The following is a 16,301-nucleotide window of genomic DNA, read 5'->3' as shown; positions in this document are numbered from 1 at the left end:
GGGAAGGATTTTAGTTGGTACTGACCAAGCTGCCCTCGGCCCCCTGCCTTTCTGCCTTTCACTCTGCCCTCGTGCTGCCTGGGGTACACCAGTCCTATCGCAACCATGCTGAGACGGCTGAGAGGAAGACAGAAGGAGTATAGCCCCTGGATTTCTTGTTATGTGGGAAAAATAAATTCCTGTCCGTTTAAAACAGGGAAGCGACATTTTTTTTCTTTTTTTTCTTTCTTTCTTTTTTTTTGCTACTTGCAACGAAACTCGCTTCTAACTGATAACGAGAACAGGTTATATTAAACTTATATCAGTATCTGTTCTGTGTAGGTACTTACACTCAACACTTTGTATGCATTTCCCTAATTTTATCTCCACAAGAAAATCCTACATGGAAATTTAAGGTTTTGATCTAATTCTTATGGGTATGCTAATAGATTTAGAGAATGAGTAACTTCTTAAACTCAGACTGTACAATAAAGCCAAGAGTTAGCCCTGGCCTGACTCTGCAGACTAAATATTGACCATAGAAACAGAGACTGGGATAGACCCATTACCTTAAGAACAAATGCATTGAATTTTGAATTTTACCTAAGATGATGTTCATGTTTTTTTTAAAAAATAGATGATTTTATGGCCAAGGAGCTCTGGTGGGAGGAGAAGAGCCCCCAAAACTGTTTGTATTATGACAAATGCTAGGTTTATTAAACTTATGTATCTCGCCTTTGGAAATCAATTTTTTAAACATTTAAGCATTCTGATTAAATTATTACGTTTAGTAAACAACTTATAATAAGTTGCAATTCCAAATTTAGTGTCACAGTTCCTAACCATTTTAACTAAAAGACAGAACATAAACGTACAGTAAATAACCAACATTGCTACATTTAGCGTAGTCTAAAACATCAATGAAGTGGGTTTAATTCATTTTTAACAATTCTATTCCTGTTTTCATACCTTTCTATAGTTATGGTAGAATATATTAATTTTAATGCCTTCTTATGTTTGATGTATATTTTGATATATTTGGAGATTGCAATATTACCTTATCAGAAAGTAAAAAACATACTATTTTAGACCAGCCGAAGTTACAGAGTTTTGGTAATTATTTGACTGATTTTTGGTTGGGTTTTTGGTCAGGACTTCTTGTTTGGTTTTGGTTTTGTTTGTTTGTTTTCCCTCAAGCTGATTTGAGCCTGGTCATTAAACTGGGCTTCTTTTTTAAGTTAAATGTTACTTATTAAAGCAATAAAACATTTTTAAGTTACGCCTTTTGCTTAAGGTTTAGTATTTCTTAAAATCTGGCAAGGAACTGCACACATGCACATCACAAATCTCTTCTGCTCATGCACGTGTTCCATTGTCCAATCAGACTTCACTTACAAGGCACAAGTTCAGACGTAAAATTATTAAGAGTTTTAAGACAGTGACAACAGAGCATTCAACCAAGTGTGACTGCACAGGACTCACACCCAAGAAGTCCTGCAGGTAAATGGATTTTAGAAACTAGATATTTTTAAATGGTGAAACTCAAATTGCAATCTACTCACAGAACATGAAACACACTCAAATTTTTCCTTGACCTAAGAAATAATTTTTGTCCTTCTTAGCAAGTTTTAGCTTTCACTTCTAACGATCACTTCGTAAGATCATTATCCAAAAACGTTGGGCCGCCCTATTTTAGCAGAATTGAAAATTCAGCCTTCGATTCAGTGAGTTCATTCAGTTCCCTAAGCTTCCTTTGAGAGGATTAATCAGACAGTGCGAGGGGAAAGTTCACCAGTCCATTAGTTTTAGAATTTTCACTCAGCTGAAAAAATGGATTGAAAAGCTAGAAGAAAAAAATCCCACGAGCCCGACGAAAGGATGTGTCTAGGCAGATGAGTGTACCTGAGACGGTGAAACACTCAACTCTGTGGTTGTTATGGAACCGATGAGGTTGGTATCTGGGAGAGAGACTCTCTGATAGTCGGGTTGACCTTTGAGAACTAAGACCATCTGTTGCTCCTCCTGCCTCTTGGGGCAGCGCCCTGTGTCACAGGCCCACCTAATGACATACCCAGAATGCCAGGAAAGACAGAGAGGCCAGACGAAAGGGCAGGGAAGCAGGACTTCAGAATCCACCTTGTAAACTGCTTCAGTAGCCCTGAACCTTCAATTCACAATGGCCACTTTCAAGCACAGCGTTCCTTCTGGCCTTGGGCACGCCTGTGGGTCGTAGGTGTGCAGGCGCTGGGGGTCACAGCAGCAGGTGTGTGTGCTGCTGTTGTTTTCAGCACAGATTATTTACTAGGTGTCCCTAAGACTCCATAGACCACTGTACTTACATTCCTTAGAAATCTGTTTCTTCCTTACTTCAGTTAGCCTGTCTAATCTTGAAAGATGTACAAACCAGTATCACAGAAGCAAGATAAAGGGAAGTCTCAAAATGAGGGCCTCTCCTCATAGAGATGTGTCATGATTATCACAGGGGAAAGGAGACCTTTCCCGTTTTCTTGTTTGAGGGCCAAGACATTATTTATAAAATGAATATATGCTGCTTATAAAAATGCAAGTGTATACAATAGAGTAAAATAAAAATAGATTCTTCTTAGCCCACCCACACTTATCCCTCAGAGGCGAGTGTTGTTAACTGCAGGTTTCCATTTGCGCACAAGTGAACTCATACTTTGCCAGTTCTGCAACTTTTTGACTCATGGAGCAGAACACCATGGCATTACAGCTCACCTCATTCCTCTTAGTGACTGCATAGCCTTCCATTATGTAAATGCAATTTAAGTCATTTGTCCGTTTCTTCCTGGATAAAAAGTTAATTGCTGCAATGAACATCCTTGACCTCTGTCACTGAGGTCAAGGTTCATTTTTATGAATGAGTTGATAATCTCTTAGGATCGAGTTGATCTCTGCCATTTGGTCCAAAGGTTTCTCCCTAACAGTATCGATCACTGCCATGTCAGTTAATTAGTAAACATGGGTTAAGAGCCTTTGCTGAGTGTAATGATCTGCTGGTATTCATTAGGAAAGGTTAATGGTAATAACTACCACATTAAAACAACCAGATACCTTATTAGAGGTTTCAGTGTGCTATCCTCTGATAGTCCCCTCTGTGCAGAGGCCAAAAAGGCCTTGGGCAAGATGTAAGAGTCAGGGCTGGGATCTGAACCCCTATGCATCTAACTCCAACGCTCATGTGAAGGAGAGCCTCCTCCTGTGCTTTTCAGTCCTCACCAGTGTGTGTCTGTTTCCTCCTTCTCACACTGTGGGCGCCAGTAGCAGCTGATCAATGTGCAGATGACTGGGGTGCCCTTGAGGACATCGCAGTTTGGTTGAGGAGCTTGTAAAATCCATGGTCTTGGAAGCATAGAGCCGGGAGGACCTCAGTAGGCATTGTACCAGCTTTGAACCAGGTTCATAGTCACAGAAAAGGAAAGTCATGGAACCACCTACTGACCTAGCAGGATATGGAATCCTTTATGCTAAACTGACAAGACAGCGATTATTTAGAAAATGGTAAAACAAAGCATGAAATCAGTGCAGAATTGATTAGAAATGGCACAATGGAATAATCTGAAGGAGAAGAGGATATTTCAGGAAAGATCGGTATATGTGTGGGAAAGAGAATTGAGCCAGCTTTTGACTGCTCTGAAAGAAGGTTGGAATGATAGAAGCACAGCTTATGGGGTAACTGCAAGGACCTTTAGAATTCACCAGGTCATGATAAGGAGGTGAAATCAGCAACCATAACCACTGTCATTTGTCAAGCACTTACTGTATACCAGGTACCGCGCTGAGTGCTTGACATACAGTCTCTGTCTTAATCCTCTCTATTAATTACCCTGCAAGGTAGGTATTATTATCCCCATTTTTCAGATGAGGAAACTGAGTCACAGAAAGGTTAAGTAACTTTCTCAAGGTAATATTAGACGTTCATGAGCTAGAATCTGCTACATCTGCTCTCTAAGAAGTAATGGCTTTTACATCTGCTCTCTGTAGAGGTGATAGCTCCAGAGGCTAAAGATTCTCACCATATTTAAGACCCATGAAAGATTATTAAAATGGAGTCCAGTGGGTATTCTACCAAGTTTGCTTCTCAGATATGATCCATGAATAAATGCATTGCCTAATAACACGAAGAGTGGTTACTTTAAATATCTCATCAAAGCATTTGTTTTTTGTTAAAAATAATTCTGTGCCTGTAGGTTAGGGGTTAATAGCGTGAGCTCTAGCTAAACCATCAACTTCTACTGTACCACTCATACTGTGAGATCTTGGAAAACTTAATCTCTCTGCGCCTAAATTTTCTCTTCTAAATGGGGATAATAAAAGAACTAACATCATAGGGTAGTTGTGATGGTTAAAATGAAATCAGATAACCACTGCAAACACAAGAAGATTTGGAAAATAACGTTCAAGTAATACATTGGCTGTTATTTGAACAAAGCAACTTTCCCTTAGCTCACTAAATAAACAAGACTAGCAAAAGCCTCTGGTTAGTTTCATCCTTCAGGGAGGGAGTCAAACAGCACAAGCCCAGAGGGAGTAAAACTAAGGCAGACATTGGAACTTGACCATTCTGGAATTCAGTGCAATGCTTGCCTTTGGATGGGGGTTTACTTGCTGTGAGGACCCGTTTTTACAACCCTGAGAGTGAATGCCTTCTTAGAATTCGCACCCTCAGGCACCTCTAGTCCCAGCCCTCCCCAGCAGGCTGGAACAGGTAATTCCTTTAGAAAAACTCCAGAATAATTCAGGGCTGCTTCGTCTTTGTGCTTCATGTGTCCAAATAGAAAATCTCAAATCTAAATTCTAAAGCTCAAATCAAAGCTTTTGAAAAAGTGTTTCCCCTGCCTCCATCCTTCTACTTGTTGTTTCCTGAAATGATTCCCTGGACTCAGCACACCTGGATGGATGCTCTCATCTCTCAGAGAGCAGAATTGCTCCCAGGTGGCTCCCTCTAAGCAATTCTATTCAAGTTCAGGCAGTCACAGAGCTAATCATGCTGCCGGGAATGAAGATTTACAGTAGTACTGAATTATGCCTTGTCTCCGGGGTCTGCTGGCCCTTTTCCGACGGCACTTTGTGATCTCTCCAGCTCATTTTAACTTTATTCATTTTCTCAGACAACTTATCCACTGCAGTTTATATAGAATCAGTTGGTATTCTTTATTTGCTTTTACCTTTCTCCTTTAAGTTTTAAACAGATGCTTTAGAAATTGTCTCAAGTTCCTCCAGAGTTTCAGTGTTTGAGTTTTACTCTGTTATATTTGTGTAAGCTGTACACTTTTGTTTCTTTACCACATGGACCATTGCATCCTTGAGCAGCCCTACCTAGAGCTGTGCACGTTGGCCTTGCATTTGGGGCCCATCCACCCTGAGGTGGGTCCGAGGCAAACGGCCTTACGGGTGGTCTCCTTGAGCCCTCAGCTGGTCACACCACCAAGAAACTTAACAGCCCTTCCCCCAGTAAACAGACCCAGAAGAGATCCCAAAAGGATCTTTCTGAAGAGGATATTCTCAAATTTTTCACTTAAAGAGAAGACGTAACATTCAAGGAAAATTAACTATTTGAATTCTTATCATATACAGATATTACCTGTTAAAATTTTTAGGACAATTTATGTTTTAAAAGTTACCTCTTTTTCTGGTTATTCGAAGTACCTACGTATAGATACACATTTTATTAAGTAAATCTTTAGAACGATTCTGTGCAGGAGATCACTCACCAGGGAACAGAAAATTGAACCTTAGAATGGATTCAGTGCAGGACCCAGCATGATGGGATGGACCACTATGATAAGCAAGGTGGCTTCTGCTTTAGCAAAACAGCAGATCTTTTGTTTCTCTGTGGTTGTAAACCTATGTCCAAGGACTTCTTGGACTTGAGAGCAAGGGAGAATATTTGTTGGGGGTGGTTTATGAACGTGGCAGTGGTGTTAGTAATGAGCTGGCCCCATGGGAGCATCTCCCCTGGTGGTCTGCTTACTTTGCTGCAAAATACCAGGCAAACATGATGCTTGTCTGGAGTCCTGCATCACCGGTTGCTATGACTTATTTTCTAGGTTAACCCCAGATGCTCACTGCCTTATTTTTATAAGCACAGTTCAACATGGGATTGAAAGGTCTCATCATTTGTAACAAAAGGCATAGCATTTTAAAGCAATCTTCCCAGTTTAATTTGTTGTAAAACGCTTTAAAAGAAAGAAGCCCACATGACAGCATGTGTCACAGAAAGGGAAAAGATGGGAATCTCCAGATAAATGACACTTGGGGATTCATACATACAAAATCCTGGGGGAAGGATGCTGAGCAAGAAAGCTAACTTGCAAGGATTTGTCTCTTTTTCACTTCAGCACGTCCTTGTGAGCTCTACTGCCGACCCATAGATGGCCAGTTTTCCGAGAAAATGCTGGATGCTGTCACTGATGGTACCCCTTGCTTTGAAGGCGGCAACAGCAGAAATGTCTGTATTAATGGCATATGTAAGGTATTGGGTATGTTTCCTTAATCTACAACTTTATAAAACCATGATTTTTATTAATTCGGGAAGTCAGATGTGCTAATCTTTTGCTTTCGCGGTATTTGCATGTGGTCTGGTATTTTTATATGGTCTGTGAGACAAGACTCTTCAGTGTTCATCAAAATCACAGGAACTGAATGTCCTCCTGCTGTCATCTTCATTTCTTGATCTGTTGATGTGCTCTGTGATATTATTTTAGGCATGAAGCTGGGTCAAGTTGAAGAAGAACCAAATTAAAGGAGGAATTACTAGGAAAAGGCAACTCGGATTATTTCAGTGGTATTGAATTGTTTGTTGGTTACTTGCCAACAGAGTTAGTTAAATTTGAGGAAAAACTGAAATTAATAATTGTATAGTGTTTTTCACAGAGCATTTTGACATTTCATTCTCAATTGATCACCAACATGAGGTCTTCTGATTTCGATTTAACTTTTTCACATTGACTCCATTAAAAAATTGACTCCAATTAAAAAATTCTGCCCAGGGCTTCCCTGGTGGCGCAGTGGTTGAGAGTCCGCCTGCTGATGCAGGGGACACGGGTTCGTGCCCCGGTCCGGGAAGATCCCACATGCCGCGGAGCGGCTGGAGCCGTGAGCCATAGCCGCTGAGCCTGCGCGTCTGGAGCCTGTGCTCCGCAACGGGAGAGGCCACAGCAGTGAGAGGACCGCGTACCGCAAAAAAAAAAAAAAAAAATTCTGCCTTTATATAAAGTACTTAGATCTGATTTTTTAATGCTTTTATGTGTACAAACATTGAAGGATTTATCCCCATTGCTCACAGTCTGTTTTGCAAGGAACTGATGAACAAGTTTTGTGATCCAACACTCAGGCATAAATCTCAGTTTAAAGAGAAGGTGTTTTTAATCAGTGAAAAAAGAAACTACATAAAAATACTCAATTAACTATTAGTAAAGCATAATGGCTTAGTGCTCAGGCTCTAGAATATGAACCCAATACCACTATTTCCTAGCTGTACAACTCTATACATCTTTCTAAGACTCAGTTATCTTTCATAAAATTGGGATATTAACATATTTTAGATTAAATAAGGTCATATAGGTTAAGCCCTTAACAGAGCCCCTGACACACAATAAACTCTTAATATATTTTATTTGTTTTTGCAAATAATTATCACAATTTTTTCCACTGGACTGAATTGTTGCCATGAAAAGCTCCTGCCCATAAATTGTTAGCACCCTGGGAAAGTGAATTTATCACCTTGCAGTTACTGATGGACTTATTCCAGTAGCAGCCAAGGCACAGGAGGCAACATGATGATTCCCAGGACTGAGTGAGCTAACAAGCCATCCTTTCTAAATTGGAAAGGGCTCAGGCAGAATTCTCTTCCTGACACGCTAATTACCACTGTAGCTACAAAAAGCCAAAAATAATTAATATATTTTAGGTTAGACCTGTTCCCTAGAGCAGGAAAAAGTGTATTTAGCTAATTTAGGTCCAAACAGCCCCATTGCCATTTAATACAGTGGTTCTCAGGCCTGGCTGCCTATTAGAATCAGCTGGAAAGCTTTTAAAACCTACTGATGCCTGGCTCTCTAGCCACCCTATTAATTCAGAATAGATGTGATTTGGTCCTGAGCATTGGTATTTTTAAAACTCCTCAGGTGATTGCCATGTGCTGCTAGGGCTGAGAACTTTAGTCATCAAAAAATCAATGTGATGCTAAAATTATCTTTTACATCTAAATACCTTTGCATGCATAGAGACAGTATCTTTAGCTTGTGATGGAAAAAGAAAGATATTTTGAACAAAACATGAGGGGTCTTGGGTATCTCTCTTGAAACCAGTTAAATCAGCTTAATAGAATAAGCCCAATTCTCTCAGCTTGCCTTTTTCTTTCTGGAAACCAGTTAAGGCTTTTAGAAAGTTTAATTACTTTCTGTCTACACCACACTGAGTTAAGTTTTTAAGCGGAAAAAAATATGTCAAATCAAGTTTACCTTAATAACCTAAATACAGTTTATCTTTTAAAGATCCAGATTGTAGTTATTTTCAGCTTTTGTTAGTCTTCTTATTCATTTACCACAGTTTTTTCAAAGGGAATTGAACGTGTATTGATATAAAAAGTTACACCATCAGAAAAAAATATATATGTGCCTAATTCATCTTCTTCGTGGATACGAAAATATTTGCTTATATTCATATAAATACTTGTATTTGCTTATACTTATATACTTAGCCGTCTATTTGAAAATTATGATATTTGCCAACATTTTGGCATCTTAGATTTGCAGATTTTGTTGTCGAGGAAATTATCGAATGTTGATCAGAACTGAATTTGTTTTAGGAAGTATCTGTCTGTGCCCCTCCCCCAATTTTTTAACTGGTACTGAACTCCTAAGCTGCTTTTTTTCTATTTATTGAACTTTTTTCTACTATTTCATTTACTTAACTGTATCTACACAAGGCCAAGATTTTTAAGTAAAGTGGTATTTACAGTTAAATTATTTTCTCCTTTCCTTTTTTAATCACAAGTACAACATGCGGTAAGCTTTTAAATATATGAGCAGATATTCCCACCCCTCTTCCACCTGTCCCAGCTCTGCAGTCTTACCTGCTGTCTTAAGACAGGCTGCTAACCATCCAACTTGCTCACCCCTTTCTCTTGGTAACCAGTTCTTTGACTTTAAGTTCCTTCACTCGTCCCTTTTCTCCCAGTCAGCAAAGCTTTGGCTTCATTTCTTCCCCAAACAGCCTGGATGCCCTGAACTTGCACATCAGCCATCCCCTAGATTTCTCCTCTCAGCCTTCCATCAACCTCTTTCCCCAGGACCCTGATTCTGACCAACCCAACCACATTGATTTTTTTGTTCTGACAAGCAGTCTACTATACACTTCTTAAAATAATAATTCAACTTTGTGAATTTATGCCCTTACAAAGTCAGTGTCTTCAACCCCAGCCGAGTCCTTAACCTTACTCGACAATCTTCCTACCTGCCCTAAGTTAGCTCCCCTTCTCGTTGCTCTCAGAAACTCTCCTGAACCTTCTTTGTTCTCTCTCAAGGCCATTTTGGCCATCTCAGTGATTGACTGAACACCCCAAAATCAATTTCTCTGGGCCAGATGTCTTTCTAGAAGGCCACATCCTATCTCTTGGCCCTTAAAATTATGGTGAGGAAAGCATTATTGCTGCTGTCCCATTTATTAAAGGACAATATCATTTACCTGTTCTCAGTTAAGCATAACTGGCATTATCTTCACACTAAAGTTTCATTAGCTGGGAATGAATCTCCTCTTGGAATCAGGCATCTTTCCAGTCTCTACCTTTGCCAAGGGACTGTAGAAAGAAATGATGACATTCTAAGTGGCTTAGGTCAAGGCGCCAGTTGGTATTTCAGTCCTCAGTTACTTGAGAATTTACTAAGTAAAACAGTAAAACTCATAAGGAAGAAATGAGAATTGGTAAGAATACGTATTACTTATTCACTCACGTAGGGCTGAAAGCCTAGTGAAAGACTGGGACTGACTTCTCTAAGTAATACTCAAGATAGGATGCTCTTCAGTTCAAATGACAGGGTCAAGAATTGATGATACACTTCTGCATGGGAAAGGAAACAGTCATCGGAATAAAGAGGCAACCTACAGAATGGGGGACAATATTTGCAGACCATATATACAATAAGGGGTTAATATCTAAAATGTATGAGAAACTCCTACAGCTCAACAGCAGAAATACAAATAACCTGATTTAAAAAATGAGCCAAGTACTTGAATAGACGTTTCTCCAAAGAAGATATACAGATCGCCAACAGGTATATGAAAAGGTGCTCAACATCATTAAACATAGAGAAATACAAGTGAAACTCATGAGATATCACCTCATACCTGTTGGGATGGCTATCACCAAAACACAAAAGATAACAAGTATTGGTGTGGATGTGGAGAAATTTAAAACCTGTGCACTCTTGGCAGGAATGTACAATGGTGCAGCCACTATGGAAAATAGTATGGAGATTCCTCAAAAAAATAAAAATATCTATTTTAATTAAATTAAAATATTTATTTTTTAATTAAATTTAAAATATTTAATTTTTACCCTATGACCCAGCAATGTCAGTTCTGGGGTATGTATCCAAGAGAATGAAATCAGGATCTTGAAGTGACATCTGTACGCCCGTGTTCATAACAACATTATTCACTAGCCAAGATACGGATGGAAAAAACCCAGATGTTCATCAACAAATGGATAAAGAAAATGTGGTATATACATACCATGGAATATTACTCAACTTTAAAAAAGAAGGAAATCTTGACATTTTGACAACATGGGTGATCCTGGAGAACGTGATGTTAAGTGAAATAAGTCAGTCGCAGAAGGATAAATGCTACAGGATTCCACTTATATGAGAACCTAAAATAGTCTAACTCATCAAGGCAGAGAAGAGGATGGTAGTTGTCAAGGGAACAGTGGAGAGTTGCTGTTCAATGGGTATAAAGTTTCATTTACGCAAGATGAATGAGTCCTAGAGCCCTGCCGTACAACGTATTGCCTGTGGTTAACAACACTATATTGTGCCCTTAAAATTTTGTGACGAGGGTAGGTCTCATGGTAAGTGCTCTTACCACACATACACAAAAGGGACACAAGGAAACTTTCGGAGCTGATAGATATGTCTATTGTCTTAATTGTGTCAATGTTTTCACAGGTGTTTGTATGAGTCCAAACTCATCAAATTATAAAATTAAATATGGGTAGTATTTTATATATCAGCTACACCCCCAAGAAAGCTGTTTTTTAAAGAAAAAAATGATAGGAAATTAAAGGGATTTTCTTTTTTTAAAAAGAAATGCAGCCTGTTGGGAGGCTATCTGGCCGCCTTAGAGGCACATCGGAGGAGAGCCATACTGGATCAGAGCCCCTCTGATCCGGCTGAAGGCAGAAAGACAGTATTGCTGTGGCCCTGTTGCCAGAGCACAAGACGTGGAAGAGAGGAATGTCTGTTCATTTTCCCCTGGGAGTCTTACATTTTATGTATAGCAAGGAGGATGGGCTTCTGCCTCCTTCGGTTATGTACTCAATTCGGTGTTGAGTGTGCTGTGCGCAGCTGATGGAGGAACAGAAGGGTGAAGTCTCCACAAGAACCACACACTATGCCGTGGGCCAGCCTACTGGGGTGTGTGTGTTTCCTTCCCCGCCCCTGCCCTCCAGGGATGCAGGAAAATATTGCTGGAGGAGAAAGATGGGCTCAAGGTATTTGTTTTTCTGGCTTTCTTTCCTTTTTCCTTCACATGTTTTATCCATCCCCTCCTGGTAGAGATTGTTTTTAAACACTTCAGTATGTTGCAAAGTATGTTTCCCTGGCTGGTTCCAAATCAGTGAAGGAATGATGGTCACTGAGAATGGGATTTGTAAAGGTCACCTTAGTAGAGGATGCTCAAGCTTGACGTAAACATATCACTTGTGACGGGTTGACATTTTGCTTATAACCAGTGAAGGCACACATCCAGGCAATTTCTTTCTTTTCCATTGTGATTAGTATTGTTAAGTTTTTTTAATCTCTTAGCAGTTTATTTTTCCCAACTGGGTCAAGTAGCACCGTCTTTGGATCTAAAGGAAGTTAGACATGGTTAACCTGAGTAATGGCGCTATTTTTGTCTGTGGGCCTTAATTCTCTGTTTAGAATTAAGGTGGAGGGAGGGTGTATTTAAAGACCTCAATGGTTCTTCCTTTCAGTCGATCTGAGGCGGCTTTAAAATAAGAAAGGAAATTATCTTTGAGAGAGAAAAAACTACCTGGGCACCATTCTTCTTCCCAAACAGAAAAGAAAAATCCAATTAATATAATATGGTGTAGGGACTTTGCTGGTAGTACAGTGGTTAAGGATCTACCTGCCAATGCAGGGGACACGAGATCGAGCCCTGGTCTGGAAAGATCCCACATGCCGCAGAGCAACTAATCCCGTGTGCCACAGCTACTGAGCCTGAACTCTAGAGCCCATGAGCCACAACTGCAGAGCCCTCATGCCAGAACTACTGAAGCCCACGTGCCTAGAGCCCATGCTTCACAACAAGAGAAGCCTCTGCAGTGAGAAGCCCGCACACTGCAAAGGAGAGTAGCCCCTGCTCGCCGCAACTAGAGAAAGCCTCCACGCAGCAACGAAGACCCAATGCAGCCATAAATAAATAAATACATAAATAAATAAATAAACATTTAAAAAATATATAATATGGTGTAGTTTTTCCTCTTTATTCTACCACTGAAATGTGGTTAAGGAATATAGGCCGTAGTAGAGAGCAAGGAACAAAAGACTTCGGTGGATGTTCACGTGTTTTCCATGTCTTTCCATCTGAGTGTTAACGGTTCTCTGGTATTTGATGCTACCAAACACCCCAAGTTTAATTACTCTCCTTTTCCAGAATGGGAATTGGATGGGAAAGCCTTGGCCGTATTGGGGGGTGGAGGAGAAGGAACCAGTGGAGAGGGAAGGATGATGACTTGGGAGGACCAATGGACAGAACACTGAGAAGTGGTCAGGTCCAGAGCACATGAACAAGATTAGGCCTGGCTCAGGGCAGAAATGACCAGTTCCTCCTCTGCAGCTGGAGGGAAGGAGGTCAGGATGGCTGGGATATGGCTACATGTGACAGGTGGTGGGGCTGGGGTCATAGGAGGCTCCAAAGGATCTGCTGATGGGTCTGCAGGTCCGAGATCTCATCCCTCACGGGACTGGAATGGTCTCAGCATGAAGCCAGGTTTTCCCCCAGGGCTGCCAGTTCAGACAGGAACCAGAGAGAATATCCCCAGTGAGGAATGTAAAGGGAATGAACGACTAAGTATAGGTGGAGTCATTCCGTCATCCCTGGGAATCTCATTAGAGAGGAGGGGGCATGAGGTTTGCACATCTGAAAGGGATTTGCTGCTCCACCGACAATGATTCCAAGACATTTTCATGGTTCCACTTTGGCAAGTGTGTTCAATTCTGCTTCTCACTCAGGGGAAATTGCAGATGCATTCAGTGTGTACCTCTTTCCCCTCAAAGCAAGTATTTCCTTTACCATCAGTGGGTGCTTTGGGTATTCTTCTGGCCACCACCAGGAAGAGGAAACATTTATCTTGTATCTGCCCCCGCCACAATCTCATCCAGAGCAAAATGGGGGGAAGGAGGAGTCAAAAGTCCAGGGTAGGTGTGGCCTCTCCCGCCTGAGTCATTCGTCCTCAACCTCTCTTCCCCGCAGATGGTCGGCTGTGACTATGAGATCGATTCCAACGCCACAGAGGATCGCTGTGGTGTGTGCCTTGGGGATGGTTCAGCCTGTCAGACCGTGAAGAAGGTGTTTCAACAGAAAGAAGGATCTGGTAATAAACACATAAATAATTGAGGTGGCAGGGGACTGAGAATGAAAGTCAAGATGGAGTGTTACTCTTTTTAAGCAGATTGTGACTTTCACAGAATTCAAAATGGGTATAGCCTTCACTACAAAGGGATAAAGGTTCCTTGGCAGTTTTAGGAAAGGGGTTGAATGCTAAGCAATTACAGGAAGCATCACGTTGCACTAGGGATCTAAGACGGCTTAGTGGCTGTGCACAGGACCAGGTTTAAGAGTGTGATCCGGGCTGCCCTGGTGGCGCAGTGGTTGGGAGTCCGCCTGCCGATGCAGGAGACACGGGTTCGTGCCCCGGTCCGAGAAGATCCCACATGCCGCGGAGCGGCTGGGCCCATGAGCCATGGCTGCTTAACCTGCACGTCCGGAGCCTGTGCTCTGCAATGGGAGAGGCCACAACAGTGAGAGGCCTGCGTACCGCAAAAAAAAAAAAAAAAAAAAGAGTGTGATCCCTGGAGAGGATCCAGGGCAGAAGGCAAATGGACCGAGACCTGGGGGAGAGAAGGGATGAAGAGCTGGCTGAGGAGGGTGCAGACCTAGGAGCAGGTTCTGTAACTGAGGGCAGAGAAGCCAACAGTGGGTTTAAAGGCAGAAGAGTTGGGGTGTAGCTTCAGGACCAGAGGAGAGGCGAGGCAGGGTTGCTTCAATTTGCTCTTATTCCCAGTTCCTCCCTGTAAGGGAGTCCCAGCCAGTGGTGCCTTAAGGCTCTCCAGGTGGCTTCTCCCACCTAACATGCCCTCCTTACTCACATCGCACTATTCCTTTCCCATGATTACCTTTTTCGAGGTTTCTTCCTTGTGCATCTTTGGGCTGTTGACAATCCTCGGGGCATGGAGAGCCCATCCTCATCCCAAATCAGCTGTGACCCTGCAGACTGTCTTCAGTAAAGACAGTTCCCACGATCCCTTGACACCAGCAGTTGCTGAAGGCATCTTGGGAGGAGGCTAAGTTAGGCCTGGAGATGATGAAGACAGCTGAGAGCATCTTAGTTTAGTCCCCCTCGTCCCCTCCTCCCCAAGAGGTACCCTGAGACAAGAATTCAGGTACCATTAGTTTGTATGGAGGTCGGAGAATCCTGGGAAACACCAGTAGGACATTGGAGGCAGTGAAACAGAGAAAGGGAGGCAGCCAGAAAGGGAGTGTCATTAAGCCAGTTATTATATAGGAGCCAGTGTAGAAGTTGTACTTCCAAAGTTTTCCCGCCCAGGAGGGAAGGCGTTGAGAGTACACACCAGCTCCCACTAGCCATTGCTCCACGCTGCTTTGGGGAGGTGGGGGGATCTGGTTGTTAATTCTCTAAATTCCAAGGAATGGAGGTACTGGAAATAGGGTGGCCAGGGGGCACCACCCAGGTAGAGCCAGAGGGCATGGGGCAGTATCCCACGCTGGGGCTGGGGTGATGCCTAGGGTGGAAGTCAGATACAGTGGGGCACCTCCCTTCTAGACTTGCTTAACACCCGGGATGAAGTTACTGAGTATGCCCCTGAGTATCGGGTGTGGTCATTAAATGACCTATTTTTCCCTAGCACACATCACCAAAATTTGGACTTAATCCATTGACTTCCTAAAACTACCACTCTAGACTCCTCTGGCCTTAATTGGCTTCTCTAGACCTCACCAATGCCAGACCCTCTGACCACTGAATCAAGTCCTGGTCTTATTCACACTGACCTGCTTTGTTTTGATGCTGGGAACAAGGGACCACATCCTCTGAGCATTCTGGAACTCTCCTACGACTAATTGTGTCACTTAACTCAGTGCCCAAACCACCAGCCTTGATTCCTACCTCTTTTATTTAATCATAACCAGAATGTGCGCAACTTTTGTTTGAAATCTTTTTATGGAACTAGAACAATTACTGTATAAATTCACCTTTAAGTTTATATTTTAAATGATACGTTTGTATATCTATTGAGTAGATTTGATGCACATAGTAATTTTAAGTCTTTTGGCACAAGAAGTTAATTCAATTTCCACTGTCTGATATACCTCACATACAATTTTTCACTTTTACAATTCAGCATGTTGAAAGAAAAATCTATAATCTAAAAAGCAGAGGAAAGACACAATGTCCCTGTTTTTCAACTCTTGCTGCCAGTATCCATATCTTTAGAATAGGAGATTCCTGAAATGGAATAAAAGCAGCAGCTGCCTGGAATTAGGTGTGTACCTGACCACCTGGATCCCATCTACTTATTGATTCTGTGTGTTTATGTGCTTAGTTCTTCCGGCTGTAGCTCCCTAGACTCTGCCACTGATCTTTATGGTCAAAAGATTAAATTCATATAGAGTTAGGAATTGACAACAATTACAAGTTATGCTAAAATTACCATCTTAATCCCATAATGAGGCATGTTCTGGACTTTTGCTTGCGGCTCCCTAGGCTCTGTGACAAAATGAAAATGATCATGAATGAATGGAACCCATTAAGAACACTCACAGCACAGGCTGGA

At 41.7% G+C, this 16,301-nt stretch overlaps 1 protein-coding gene across 3 annotated transcripts in view; it reads left to right on the top strand.

Annotated features, from left to right (window-relative positions):
- Window positions 1–16,301, top strand: part of ADAMTS12 (ADAM metallopeptidase with thrombospondin type 1 motif 12) — a 382,005-nt gene that overhangs the window by 256,905 nt on the left and 108,799 nt on the right. For 2 of the 3 annotated variants that reach the window (XM_082652278.1, XM_082652276.1), the window contains exons 13-14: window positions 6,342–6,475; window positions 13,702–13,822. The exons of the other annotated variant lie outside the window; for it this stretch is intronic. In XM_082652278.1, coding sequence (XP_082508404.1) covers window positions 6,342–6,475; window positions 13,702–13,822 — 255 coding nt within the window. The remainder of the gene's footprint in view (window positions 1–6,341; window positions 6,476–13,701; window positions 13,823–16,301) is intronic. 3 annotated transcript variants of the gene reach the window in all.

The sequence above is a fragment of the Grampus griseus genome (assembly GCF_964374135.1).
Source record: "Grampus griseus genome assembly, chromosome: 3".
Classification (NCBI taxonomy): Eukaryota; Metazoa; Chordata; class Mammalia; order Artiodactyla; family Delphinidae; genus Grampus; species Grampus griseus.
Note: the sequence above shows the minus strand (reverse complement) of the source record. Positions and strands in the feature narration are given on the sequence as shown.